The sequence below is a fragment of the Astatotilapia calliptera genome, chromosome 15 (genome assembly GCF_900246225.1).
Source record: "Astatotilapia calliptera chromosome 15, fAstCal1.2, whole genome shotgun sequence".
NCBI lineage: Eukaryota > Metazoa > Chordata > Actinopteri > Cichliformes > Cichlidae > Astatotilapia > Astatotilapia calliptera.
The window spans coordinates 11621104-11636291 of NC_039316.1; the positions used below are offsets into that span (position 1 = coordinate 11621104).

Consider the following 15188-nt stretch of genomic DNA (forward strand, 5'->3'; position numbering starts at 1 on the left):
AGAAGCTTCGGGAAACACTTCATAAAAGGAAAATGCACAGTGACAGCATCTGAGATGAAAAATAAAAAAATGTCACAACTAACTGCACTGACAGATTACATGAAAACTAGTCAGCCTGTCCCATGATAAAAGATTTATAGCATACATAATATTTTGCACAATGTTGATCTTACTTTTACTCTTTAACTTAAACCTATTTCTACTTTTTTAGTCACTTTTGCATATATACATTTGTACACTGTCTCACAGCATAAGGCCCTCACTTTGCGCTTTGTTGCATTTTTACTTACTTATTTTAACTATGCTGTTTATTTATTGTAGACTGTACTATTTTTATTCATTATCCTGCTGCTGTAGCATGATAATTTCCCTTATGGCATCAATACAGTATCAATCTATCTGTAGATGCTGAAGAAAAGCTTAAAGACAGAGCTGAAGAAGAGATCTACTTACTTACATAGCTCTTATAATGACTAAGCGATGTACAGATTTCACAATCCGTACAAAACTTAGATCTGTTTAGCACAGTTCATCTTGGTACATTAAACTGGTTTTTCCAGTCAGGTGCTGATATCGGTGTCATCTCTTCTCCTTAGATGGGCATCATCGGCAGCTTTCTTTATGCTTTACTGATTTGTTCGTTTTCTTTTTGGTTCGCATTTTAGTCAAACCAAAACCAAAAAGAGCTTCACACATGCAATGAAATGCAGTGCATCACAGGAGCCAGCCTGAGTGGAGGTTTTTTGAATGAGATAAATTTGTGGTAACTCTACACGGTGACACAACAGGTGGTCATCCTTCTTAAACCCCTGCGACAGAGACAGGTGCTTCCGACAATGAGGGCTAGAGTGGGGGTGGGTGGGTTGCGTGGATCTCCGGACAGGCTTTGGACAATGGTGGAAATTGGGCATGGGGGGGTAATTCATGCATGGGCAGCTCCTGGCCCATCCCAGCTCTATGTCAAATATACAAGTGCATGAACCCAACTACTCTATGAGCATAAAATAGTCCGCATTGCAAGGTAAACACAAACATGCTCATTCAAACTGTTGAGTGTTTTTTTTTTCTCCTCAGTTTGTCAGGGAAACAGAGGCGTCAGAGGACAATGGCCTGACAATCGGCAAACAGGAAGAGATCCCCTTCACACAGAAGGGTATTCCTGAGTCCAGCTTAAAAAGGGAAGAGGGCTGGAGGTGAGAGGGGCTGTGGGGGTGGGTGAGCGCAGCGACAGCACTTTGACCTCAAAATACCACCACAAACATTTCCGACCTAAAAAAAAAATCCATCTAAAGAGATCATATCTATCCGCCCAGGAACAATGCAACAACCCGAACACAGCAATGACACAACCTGAAATATATCCCGCTCGCAACTATATTTTCTCAACAGAGGAAAAGACAACACAGGTGAAACACTTCTTGCTTTTCCATCACCTGCACTTAGCTTCTCTCATTCTTTACTTTCATTGTAAATTCACCCATGAAAAGATCTCACTGATTAAGAATCTTTTACAGTTTGAACTTTTCAAAGCATTCCACCCGGTTTGACCATGTGACAGCCGGGAAATGCTTCAAGCCAAGTCTAAAAGTAAAAACACTTTCCAATCTCCCTGCAGACATCTGCACATCTGATCGCCAGCGGTATCCCAACAATGTGTTTCCTTTTTGATGCAAACGCAACTACATAATTAAAGCTGTCACAAGCCTCTTATCTGCATACCTCACGAATGACATGAAGTCAAAATGTTGCGTCACAGATAAATAAACTTATATAAAACAAGCTAGATCACTGCTGGAAATACATTTAATTCCATTTAAAAATACACATAATAAGCCAAATAAAACTAAAGCCCATCAGTTCTCTAAGAAACACACTGTATCTTATAATTAATCACTTAGTTCCGCTCATTTCCTCAAGCTATGAGCTGCCTCGGTGAGCCTTATCCTGCGCTATCAGTCATTGTGTAAGAGTAGGTGCCAGAGATAATAATGGTCAAATCAGCGCTGATTGATTAAGCAAGAAGTGGAAGGAAGGGAGGGGACGATGATGAGCAGGAAGCAAAAAGAGGGAAGAGTTGACCGTCCTCTTGTGCTGTCAGATAGATAAGGCTAGTGATGGAGATTCCCAGTGGACTCAGATAACCTTTACCAATAATGTCACTATTTAACAAAGCTGCTCTGTTTAGAGTGGACTGCTAACCTATCAAAAAAGAAAAGAAAAAATAAGATAAACACTGTTTACAGGTCTATACATATTGTGTATTCATTTCTAAATTGAAATGACTTCTACTGGAATTCCAGCTTTATCAAGCTGTATTAGTCTATTTTTGCAAGTAGACTGAATAAAAACTACAAAGGTCAATAGCAAACACAGAATTCGAAACTGTAGATGCTGATAAGCATCTGACATTGTTTTGAATTCCTTTTAAATTTACTGTAGCAGTTTTTTCAAGAAGTGTTTCAAAGCTTAGCTTAGACCTTGCCATTAAACACTTTATGCTTGCATGAATCCCTGATTTAGCTACAGTTAGGTACAGACTATTTAAACTATTGCATTTCATTTCTTTGTCAGTTATGTTGCTTCTTTAAAGAAGTGTGTAGGCCTACAGGGGAAAGTACTGAACCACGTAATCTCCATTTTATTTTTTTTATTGCACGTAATAGACTACATAAATGATTTCACATTAAAACCTTTTAATTGAGGTTATTAAATTTATCTTAAGTGGTTGGTTAAATCAGGTTCCAAGAATCGTCTTCTCGCTATTGGCCAACAGAGGGCGCTGTAAAACATTGGTTGACAGTCAGTGAATTCTCATGAAAGCGCTTGTTGGCTGTGTACAAGCAGCGGTATCTTTTCCACACAAAAGCTTCTGCGGTTTAAGTTTATGTTTTACAGGGCCGCGAGAGTCATTTCAAAAGCACCTTTCCAATCTCTGCGGCAGCTTTTTTGGTTACGAAATTCCCGAAAACTGACGTCCAAAATGTCCTTTCAGTATCCCCAGGCTTACCGCGACGAGTCAGTTGTAAGTAAATGTGGGTTGCTAACTAGCCTAGCGTGCTAATAAGCCGGGATGCTTAATCATCACGCGCTTTCATTCATTGAAAAGAGCGTTCGCTTTGTTAGCATGCTAGTTAGCTTAGCCATCACTGGTAAACCGACATTGGCTATGTTGACAAAAATGCATGCATTTCAGAGATAGCCATAACTTAACTACAAGTCCAATTTTAGCCTTTCAAGATGCTACGTGATTAACTTTACTAAACACTCTGGGTTTATAACCCCGATTGCTCAACTCTGTTTTGCTTAGCTACTTCACCTTTTAATCATTCCTCTGTGGCTGGTCTCAGGTGGATGACTATCATGGCTGCAAAGTGCCTGACCCTTACAGCTGGCTGGAGGACCCTGACAGTGAAAAGACACAGGTAAACTCCCCGTTACCACTCAAATCACCAGCGAATTCTGTATTTTTTTACTGCCATATTTAGTTGTTGTGTCGCGTTTTGTAATTAAGAAATGTGGGCATGTGATTTGATAGTTAAGTGTTGGTATTAAAAGTCACGGGCGCATTTAAAGCGTAGCATCTTTTGATTTCTTTCTTTCTTTTTTTGCATATTTGTCATACTTACGTGTTTCAGATGAAGCACCTTTTAATATTAGTATAACCCCAGTACATATAAAATGCTTAGCCTATCAGAGGCATTATAGAACAACAATATTGGATTTTCATTTATATATTTCAGTTCTTCCATATTCATTATGGATTTCTGTGGAGAGACACTTGCTTAAAAAGCATAAACTAAGATTAAAAATGATGTACAATCATGTACGTGTACGTTTTGAGGACACGTTAGCATGCATTGTAATCTGTGCATATCAGACAATTGGTGCACCGGCGTTAAAGGTTTTGTGAGTGAGAGGGATGTTATTCAGTTATGTCCAACTCGTGAAGGTGAACTTAATAAATTGTGCATAAATAATCACTATTTATTCAGGTTTGGATGTACGTGTTTTTAAAATAGTTTTATGTGTGGTCAAATCGATTTGTATGTGGATTGGAACATGCATCTGTGAGTCCTCAAATGTTACACACAAAGTACTGTACACATTTGTAAATCATATTTTTCTCCGTAGGAGTTAGGATGCCGATCGCCTGATCCCTGCTTACCTGTGGCAGTTGTGGAATTGGGGTTAGGGTCAGTTTCGGGGGGGTTTTCGGGTCAGGCGGATATGGCAACTTGGCCTTGCAAGACTACTTTCTAATCCCTTACTCATTACTCATAGTTGTTTTGTTCTATTTTCATGCACAAAGAATCAGTAGTTGTTGGGTCTGTATGTTTTTAGTGTCTCTTGGTATATTTTAAACTTAACCTAAATTAACAGACTCCTTCAGTTCAATAGATCATGAGACATGAGAAATGAAAAATATGCAAATGTTTAACAAAATTATCTTCTCTAATTAGTATGATCTACAAAACCTAGCTTGTTTGGAGGTTTGGATAGCTTTTTTCCCTTGGGAAAAAATAAGATCTTTATTTAAAAACTGTATTTTGTATTTATTCAGGTTATCGTTGATATTAAAGTTTGATCTAAAACATTTAATCATGACAAATATGCCAAAAAAAGAACTCAGGAAGAGGTGGATACTTTTTCCACAGCAAAGATATCTGCTAAATAATTATTTGCTCTTTTGAGCAGTCTGTTGAAATGATAATGGTAAAATGTAAAGCATGGTTGTATTATGCTTTCTTCCATTAGGCCTTTGTCAGTGCCCAGAACAAGCTCACTTTGCCATTTTTAGAGCACTGTGAGGTGCGAGAGCTGTTCAAAGAGCGCATGACTGAGCTGTATGACTATCCCAAGTATAGCTGTCCCTTCAAGAGAGGAAGCAGGTAAAGCTTGCTGCAACTGATTCCATAATAATATTTTTGATGTTGGATTTCAGCTTTAGTGTTAGATGACAGAGTGATTATGTGACATTCCAGTAGCTTTTCTCTTTGTTTTTTAGGTACTTTCACTTTTACAACACGGGCCTCCAGAACCAGAGTGTGATGTATGTGCAAGAGAACCTAGATGCCGAGCCCACAGTCTTCTTAGATCCAAACACATTTTCTGAGGATGGGACAGTTGCTCTGCGAGGTATCAGTCGTGGCTATTATAAAAGCAAAGTACCCATTTTACTGATATGAAAAAATATGTTGCCTGCATTTCTGGATCGTGTGCTCTTTTTAATTTTAGTAATACATTTAGTTCAAAATTGCCTTTCAAGTAATAGTTGCTTCATGTGGTAGTTTTTACTCAGTTTTGAATAAAAATCTCTACAAATGTAGTGTCCTCTCTGATGTCTAAATTTTGTTAAGTTTCCTTGTTAACATTCTATTTATGTTTCTCTGATTTCTTCAAGGCTATGCATTCTCTGAGGATGGAGAGTACTTGGCATATGGCACTAGTGCCAGTGGGTCTGACTGGGTGGAGATCCGCTTTCTGCGCGTTGAGGGCGCCGTGCCTTTAGAGGACCGCCTGGAGCGAGTCAAGTTTAGCTGCATGTCCTGGACCCACGATGGGAAGGGGCTTTTTTACAACTCGTATCCTGACCAGGAGGGCAAAAGTGATGGTAAGACTGTGTTGGACAGGATTCAAACATTCTCAAATACTAAACCTTCATTTGGCTGCAGTAAATTACCTTCAAAATATGAAATACTTGTAAGATAATTGACATTCTTGGAACTCAGTCTGCCTACCTAGCCTCATGGGACAGGGCTCTCTGCCAGGACAGAAGAAAATGGATTAATGGATATCTGCTTAAGGACTCGCTTTTCTGTGCACTGGCCAGTTACCATTTAAAAAAGCTAATGAAAAGCTAAATTGTCATTAGATAATTGCTAGCGGTTTCAAATGTATATATCTCCAAATGCAGTCTACATAGACTGTTAAACTGCATGCAGCAGCAATGTCTGCTCAAACGTGAGTGGAAAATAAAACTTGATCAAAGACAGCATTAATGTATTATTATAATTTTTAAAAAAAAAACAACAACCTTGAATTAAGAATAAAAAAACAGGAATTACAGACATTTTCATACACAGACCTCTGTTTTCATAGACTGAAATTGCTAACCGACTGACAAGCATTTCAATGGCCAGGTGAGGCCTGTTCCATTGTTATTTCATGACAAATGAGTCAAAGTGCTGATTTTTTTTGTAACATTTGTAACAGCTTTTCACTGTCATCATTAGACTAAAAAACTAAAAACCAAAAATAAAGAGATCCGGGAGCTTTAGACAACAAAGTTGGATGATGACAAAATTATTTTCATGGTTTAGAAAAGTTTGTTTACACTAACACGACAAGAACATGACAAATTGTCAAGGTACAGCAGGAAATGCAGCAGTTTGCACTTTGCTGTAAAGTGAAAACTGCTCATTACAGTCAAGAACAGGAAGACCAGATTAGATGTTACCAGAAATCATCTAAAAGAATCTGCATTGTTCTGGGAAGGAAATAAAAAACAAACAAATTTGAACTTTTTACCAGATGATGACAAGAGAAAAGTATGGAGAAGCGTGCCACGTTACCAGTCAGACATGACTTATAATGTCAGTGGAAATGGATCACTGGTCTTTATTAATGATGTAAGTGTTGAAAGAAATAGCAGTATGAGTTGTGAAGTGTACAGGTTTATACTCGCTCGGTTTCAGCCAAATGCTACAATACTCATAGGACAGTGCTTAAACAGTGCAAATGAATATTATCCCAAAGCATACTGCAAAAGCAACCAAAGAGTTACTCAAGGCAAAGAAATTGGATGTTCTTCAGTGGTCAAGTCAGTAAGCTGTTGTCATTCCAATAGAGCAAAGTGCACAAATGCAGAAAGACTCACAAACAAGCACCAAATGAAGGCCTAGCAGAGCATCTCCAGGGAGGTGAACCACAGCATTTGGTGATGTTTGCCGGTTTTAGACAGTCAAAGATTGTAAATGATTTTCATCCATGTAAAGTTACGTTTGTATGTCCAATTACTTTTGAGCCACTGGACAATGTATTTAATGTCATAAGGCGAAATGTTTGTCATTTGTCAATATTTGTTATTTTCTGTTTATTGTTTTGAAACCTTTTGTTATCTAGTATTATAAAATTTGCACCTACTCGTAACACTCTTCGTCTTTTTGTATTCGATTTTGTTTTTTGCTTTCAGGCACTGAGACCTCCACTAACTTGCATCAGAAGTTATACTATCATGTTCTGGGGACTCCACAGTCTGAGGACGTCCTATGTGCAGAGTTTCCTGATCACCCCAAATGGATGAGTGGAGCAGAAGTATGTGTGAAGTTGTTTGTTTGTTTTTTTCCCCTCTAGTGTCATGTCATCAAACTTGGACAGAATGCGTGTTTTAGTTGGCATTCAGGTGCAGTTTAATGATTGCAGATGTACTGTAGGTATCAGAAGATGGGCGCTACGTGCTGCTGTCTATCAGAGAAGGTTGTGATCCTGTCAACAGACTGTGGTATTGTGACCTCAAGACCACTCCTCAGGGTATTACAGGTATTCTGTACTTGTTTCTCTTTATTTCTCAAAGTATTTTGGTACTTTAAGACAAATATTGTTCTTCTTGTAGTCTTACTCGCTTAACAGTTTGATTTTAGAACTGAAATCCTTGTTTGCTCAGGACTTTTGCCATGGGTAAAATTAATCGACAACTTTGACGCCGAGTACGAATACGTGACGAACGAGGGCACATTGTTCACCTTCAAGACCAACTTAGACGCCCCTCGTTACAGACTAATCAACATCGACTTTGCCTCTCCGGAGCAGAGCAGCTGGAAGGAGCTCCTGCCTCAACATGAGAAGGATGTCATTGGTGAGGTTCTGCAACACGTGCATGACCTTTTCCCTATAAAATATGAAGCGTTAGCAGTTTAGCCCTGTCATTAAAGGTACATTTCAATGTCATTCATTCTTTTGCCATGTCTTCCTTGCAGTGTTTGCCACCTGTACATACTCCAGCTATTTGTTCGTGTGCTTCCTCCATGATGTGAAGAATGTGTTGAAAATGTATCGTCTGAGCTCAGGAGAGGAGCTGAGGACCTTCCCTCTTGATGTTGGATCCATAGTAGGGTTCACAGGACGAAAGCGAGACTCTGAAATCTTCTATTATTTCACTTCTTTCCTATCGCCAGGTAATATAATGCAAAAGTTATTATTTTTAATCAAAAAAAGCTATTTTGTTTATCAGATGCCTTGTCTCGCAATTTCTACCTGTGCAAATATTGTTGTTTAAGTGAAATAAGTCAACCTTTATGTTAAGTTTGTATAAATAAGAAACAAGTAATGCAATTTTGTTCTCATTTCTAAGTTCCACGTATTATTTCATTAAGTACATTTGTACTGTCTTTAAGAATTCACTGATTGTGAAGTGATTTCAAAATAGTAAAGAAAATGAAACTTTTACTTTCTTTTCATCTAGCCATCATTTACCACTGTGACCTAACCAAGGAGCCCCTGCAGCCCCATATCTTCAGAGAGGTCACTGTCAAAGGCTTCAACCCCTCCGACTACCAGACCACACAGGTAACTAGAGCCTAGACTGGGATTACCAGTGTTTAAATAGGTGTGTTTCATTTCTCTTTAAAAATAGGCTGCGGTAAACACATTTATTAAAAGATATCTCAACAGTTAATTATGCATAAATGCCCAACTTTAACCTAGTTTTTAAAGTACTGACCCAGCATTTATCCAAAATGACAGACATAAAACGGTGGTGTACAGGCCAGTTTGTACCCTGACAAACAAAATGAAGGGTTTTATCAATTGTCTGGCTCGAAAACGGCAAACTGAGGGCAAACTATCGGCTTAGGGTTGTTGTAGAAAAGGTGGGCTAAATCAGGTATTGGTAGCATTTATTAACGTAAGCAGCACTCAAACTGAGCTTTCAAAGTAGTTTTTTTAACTAGAACTGTACCCTAATAGTCAAATCATCAGATATTTGTTTCTTAGTTTAATTTTGTGATTTTTAGATGTTGTATGTTTCTAAACATGAGGCTATAAACCAAGTCAGCATGGGTGTGTTCACAGTAGTAACTGTCACATGTCAGTTCACCTTGTTGTGGCAAATAAGCAACTTTTTCTGACTGAAGTATAACGGGAAGGATTGCTCGGCCGTCATAGGAGACATGAGCCCTTTCTCTTTAAATGTAGCCAAAGTAACAGCCATTAATTCTGATTTATTAAAAAAAAAAAGATTGATTGCCAGATGGAGTTGGAAGCTGGTCACCTGTGGAGAGAAATGAAAGAGAAAGAAATTTTGCAATTAGTCATAAGATTTGAAGCTTTTATGTTATGATAGATGTTGTCGGTGTCCCTGGGAAATGATTATGGGCCAGGAATGGATGACCTGACATAGCTGATTTTATATTTAAGTGGTTCAGATTCCTGAGAAACTTGCAGTAAATTGTCCTTTAGATAGTCTAGCCTTGGCCAGACCATGTTTCAAATTCTTTTTACTTCCTCTGTACATATAGTGTCCCAGAGTTAGATATATTTATATACTTCTGCTGAAAACAGTGGCCTCGAAAATAGCTCTGTAAGTGTAAAATGTTCACGATGCAGACAGGATTTTAAAAGAGCTCCTGTCTTCTCTTGTCTTCTGACTCAGAAACAAGGATAGACTGGTGATGTAAGCTTTACTGTTCTTTACCTTTTCGTAATTCACTTCCCATCTCCTTTTGTTTCCCTGACAATCTTTTATTTTTTTTTCTCTCTCTTGTTGTCTCAGATCTTTTTTCCCTCAAAGGATGGCACTCAGATACCCATGTTCATTGTTCACAAGAAGGGCATCAAAATGGACGGCTCCCATCCAGGTTTTTTATATGGCTACGGGGGCTTTAACATCTCCATCACGCCAAGCTACAGCGTGTCCAGACTCATCTTTGTCAGACATCTGGGAGGAGTTTTAGCTGTCGCCAACATCAGAGGAGGAGGAGAATATGGGGAGACCTGGCACAAAGGTGAGGAGCTTTTGACACGTAATTATAAACATGACTACAGAGCTCAATCGCAAGGGCATGTCCAGTTTGCCCTGTTAGAAAACGCCTGTGTTTGTGTGTGTTTGTAGCACATACAGTAGATTGTGTCTTGTCTTTCAATAATGACATCTTTAGCTAAAAGTTTGAAATGAATATATTTGCATATTGAGAGATTCTGGAGTTTTCTGTGGCTGAGGAGGCATAAATGTTGTTTTTAAGAATTTCTAACCTGACAAGCATAAAAAAACATATCAGACACACATTATTATTCAAAGCAGAATAATTTTAGATCTTTTCAAACGTGCCTGGAGGGAATCTTTTAAATATTACCAGCGCAAAGTCCTCATTTACATACTTTGTATTCTTTTTTTTTCCAGCTGGCATGCTGGCAAATAAACAGAACTGCTTCACAGACTTCCAGTGTGCAGCTGAATATCTAATCAAGGAGGGATACACTTCTCCCTCCAAACTGACTATAAATGGAGGCTCTAATGGTGGCCTGCTTGTAGGTATGTATGCTTCCACTAAAGAACAAGATACACTAAAACAATATAATCGCAGCAAATGGATATAGATGATGATGTTTCTGAATCCTTGGTGTCCTGTCTCAGCGGCCTGTGTAAACGAGCGGCCTGAGCTGTTTGGATGTGCAGTAGCTCAGGTGGGCGTCATGGACATGCTGAAGTTCCACAAGTTCACAATCGGGCACGCCTGGACCACGGACTTTGGCTGTTCAGAAGACAAAGAGCAGTTTGAATGGCTGATCAAGTAGGTGCTCTCTGACCACAGTGTAGATTTTAATGTGTATTATATACTGTAGGCTGCATTTACATCAGCTGCCTTTCTTTATACATTTTAATCTGAGCTTCACTGATTACATTGGCTACATGGACATAAAAAAATGTGTTTCCAGTCCCAAGTAGCTATTAGCTGAAAGCCTGGCATATTTCAGCATGGTGTGCAACATGTCCTTTAAAGAACTGAGGAAACTGGACAAGTGGAGGACAAAAGAAAAAATTCCAGGCCTAAAACCCTGTCTGTAGCAGATAAAGTGTCTGAAGGTCATTTCCTTGAGGAATGGGGATTTAAAAAGTCCAGTTGTCAAGAAGCCATTGCTAAGGAAGAGAAACAGGGAGGAGGCTGAGTTATGCCAAATTACACAAAGACTGGATTGAAGATCAGTGGTAACAGGTCTTTATGGTGTGATGAATATATACAGAGGCTGAGATGTAGTGGTTTTGAGCTACATCTCAGCCAGTGGTGTTGGTGATCTTGTCAAATTTTAAGGAATTATGAATTTGGAAAACACTCTCAGATTTTAATCCACCAGGCAATACAGTTTGGAAAGCATGTGATTGACAGCAGCTTCATTTTTTTTTTAGCATTACAATGATCCTCAACACACAGTTAATGCAGTAAAAGCATACACAAATAGAAAAATAAAAATACACCATGAAACACTGTCAGTCATGGATGGGTCTCCCCAGAACCCAGACTTTAGCATTACTGAAGCAGTGTGAGATCATCTTGACAGAGAACAGATCAAAGGGTACCCAACATCCAAAGAAGATCTTTGAAGAATCCCGAGGACTACCAAAACATGACAAGAAATCTTTCCTAAGAGAGTTCAGGCTGTGTTGAGGAATAAAGGTGGTCATACCAAATATCGACTTTCATGCTTATTAGAATTGTACAGTCTCAGCTTTTAGCTTGTATACTGTATTCCCTTGTGTTCGTTTGCCCATTTTAATAAATAACTTAATCTGTGTGGTAATTTTCTTTGCAAAATATAAAGAAATAAGGATTGGCTCAAGACTCTGGCACAGTACTGTATTTTAATGAAATATCTAATTCCAGGAGTTATCCTTGAGTCTTGATTTGAGAACTGAAGCTCACAAAGAAATTCAGAACAAACAAAATTACCCGATTGTTTCGTTTGTGATGTAGGATAGCAGTGTGAATATTTTAAGGTTAAACAAAATACATTTTGTACTCCAACATTATCATTGCTCTGACATTTTTATAGAGGGATTCTGCTGTTTACTTAATATTTAAACGGTTGCAGTCCTAACAAAGATCCCACTGGTCCTCTCTCGCAGATACTCCCCGCTTCATAACATCCGTGTACCAGAAGGCAATGGGGTCCAGTACCCCGCTGTGCTTTTGCTGACAGGCGACCACGATGACCGGGTAGTGCCTCTGCATTCCCTCAAGTACATCGCCACTCTGCAGCACATTGTAGGTCGCAGCCCCAAGCAGACAAATCCCCTTTTCATCCTTGTGGACACAAAGTCAGGCCACGGTGCTGGAAAGCCCACCAGCAAAGTCATTCAGGAGGTGGCTGACACTTACGCCTTCATCGCTCGCTGTCTCAACATCTCTTGGGTCAAATAACCTGCATCTACCTTTTAAAGTGTGTGGGGTTTCTTTTTTTTCTTTTTTTAAATCCTTTGGTCAAACCATATTTAGAATACCGTTAATACCAGAATACCGTTAATACCAGATGTTGACACATTGTTTATAGCACTGCTACCTTTCCCCCCCCCCCTCTTTTTTTTTTTGTGCTGATCTGTTTTTGTCCCTCCCCCTGTGTGAGCAGATTAGATCACAGAGTCATCAGGCTCTGCACAAATATAAGCCAACATGCATCTCTCACACCTAATGTGTTGTTTGTTTTGTGTAGTCACAGGGGGCTCTTTTCAAGGATGATGCAGTAATCAGCCAATCAGCCGTTAAAGTCATGAGGTGAAAATAGCAAAAAGTTCATTTCAAGATTGTTCCTGCTCCCTTTGGGTGCTGCAACGTGATGTGTGTGTATGTAATTTATTTCTGGATTGTGCGCAGAATGGAGTCTGTTTGATGTCAGATGAAATCAGTACATACAAATGTTAGTGACAGTATTACACGGATGATGGTACTGCTGGTGGATGAAATGAAAACAAATGCAAAAAAAAAAATCGGTTGTTTCCATGGGAAAGTGTGTGTGTGTGTGTGTGTGTGTGTGTAAGTAAATGTCAGTCCTTACATTAATTTCAGACTGATGATTTCTACCTCTTGACTTGTGCTGATTGTTTTCCTTTTCAAAGGGAACAAAACACAATGCCACAAATACAATAAATAACTTTTTCAACAGTGACTCATCGGGATCTTTTATTATTTGTGTATGTTAACAGCTATGCACCTTCATGTAGTAAATAAAATTACACTAGGGTAACAGCTCAGGATAAAAATATGAAATTTGATTGTCCAAATTGAGGAATAATTCTCCGATCCAAAGTGGCAAGTTTGAGTGAAACAAATGAAGGCAGTGAATAAAAAAAATCTTTTATTTGAGATAATCTTGGACAAAGACAGAAATATTTTGCTTTCTATTAAAAAATATAATGAAATAATAAGCTGGGATATGAATCGGTCTGTTGTTCCCTTTCACAGACAAAGAGCAAGTCAGGGCGTCTAGATCTAATCTTGAGTTCATGTGTGGTCTTCCACCAGGGGGCAGTCACGCTGAAAGTGAACAACGGGTATAGCAGCAAGCACAAAATGAGGGTGGTCTCACAGAGGAAGCCATGAGGATTAATAAACGTACATGTTTCATGTTCAAAAGCCTCTCCGATGTCCCACTTTTGGTTTTCATAAGCATAATCAGTCACACCTGAAACTTTTATAATCATCTCAAACACTCCAGTCTGTGACCGCGCCTTTAATGAACAATACATTACAAAATAGCAAGAAGTTGAGCTTCATGATGACTCTTTCATCATTTATGGGTTATATTTTTATTTTTTAAATGTTTAAATGCATATGAGTTAGTATGAAAACATGCACAAATTTCCAAATTTCTTTTATCTAAATTCAAACTGGTGTGCACCATTACATTACATTTTTCACAACATTCAAATAAACTGATATCAAATTAGAAAAACGTCTATTAGAAGTGAAGTTAAAAAAAAATTAAATTCAAATGCTTTGCAAAAATGTCAATTTCAGATAAACATAAATTAGATAAACATAATCTGAAGACAGAAAAAATGACAGTTTATATGTTTCATTTCTATTATTTAAAACACCCAATAAACATTAAAGATGGACATGAAAATACTCATGGTTTCAGATTCAGATCATTTTGAACGTGCTCAGTGTTCCAGCAAAACCAAATTACTCGTCATGTTATGAAACTAAAACAGTCGTGAAATCTGACGCCAAGAAGATTCAATTTTTCTTTTAAGTTTTGAGAATGTTTTCTGACACAACACTGACTCGCTTTACTTAAAACCAAATTATACTGCCTGTCTTAATACTTTAACATCTGTTCCAGCTCCCCAACAACTTTGGGTGACAAAGATCGGCTAGTGCCTCTGCATTTCTATTTAACCTATTTAACTTTAGGTTAAATAACTGGAAGAATGAACAGCTACATTGACTGAATAACAACCAGAGCCAGATATAGGCCATGCGCAATAGAATCAAACGAGCTAGTTGACCAAACTTATCAAAAATGTTAAAAATAAATAAATCCCAGTCGTTACAAATAACTTTGTCAGCACTCAATGCCTCATCTAAGGTTTGCCACCCCCGCTTTTAATCACCTCCCAGCCAATTTAGATTGAATGCGCACGCGTCCACATACACCCGCGTGGGAAATCAGAGGATACTGGACCACCAGATGGCGCATAAAACCCCGTGAAATCCTGCTGCCTGCCTACATGTAGACTGGTGTGTCAGTGAACTGATCCTAGTGGTAAACTTCACAAAAGAAAAAAACACCCTCACTGTTTCACTTGTCTGTGCTGAAGCTGGCGGGTCATCACACACAAAGAAAGTGGTTTATAGGATTAGCCCATGCATGACCTACATTATAATATTATGTTAAAACATCCTATTATAAGTTGGCTTTAGGTGGAAATAACCATCACATGTGGCAATAATCTTATCAACTTATGTCTAATGAAAGCGGTGAAAAAGATCCTCATTTCTGATTGGCTGACACATTCGAAGACATTATAACGCGCCCGATGAACACACACCTGTGGTTATAAGCATTAACGCTTATAATCACATGTAATAATTTAATAGTTGCGAATGTAGCTTTTTGTATCTATCTATCTATCTATCTATCTATCTATCTATCTATCTATCTATCTATCTATCTATCTATCTATCTATCTATCT

General features: G+C 38.4%; 2 protein-coding genes across 2 annotated transcripts in view; one reads left to right on the forward strand and one right to left on the reverse strand.

Annotated features, from left to right (window-relative positions):
- prdm1c (PR domain containing 1c, with ZNF domain) overlaps positions 1-3376 on the reverse strand; it is a 21899-nt gene extending 18523 nt beyond the window's left edge. Inside the window, exon 1 of the mRNA XM_026142735.1 lies at positions 3317-3376. The gene's annotated coding sequence lies outside the window, so the exon portion shown is untranslated. The remainder of the gene's footprint in view (positions 1-3316) is intronic.
- On the forward strand, positions 2776-13145 carry prep (prolyl endopeptidase). The gene is made up of 14 exons (XM_026142737.1): positions 2776-3022; positions 3348-3422; positions 4756-4889; positions 5006-5136; positions 5402-5611; positions 7193-7314; positions 7434-7539; positions 7664-7855; positions 7977-8174; positions 8462-8565; positions 9770-10001; positions 10397-10528; positions 10631-10787; positions 12119-13145. Exons 1-14 carry the CDS (start codon positions 2885-2887, stop codon positions 12411-12413), a joined length of 2226 nt encoding a protein of 741 aa, XP_025998522.1. The 5' UTR covers positions 2776-2884; the 3' UTR covers positions 12414-13145.
- The last annotated feature ends 2043 nt before the right edge of the window (positions 13146-15188 follow it).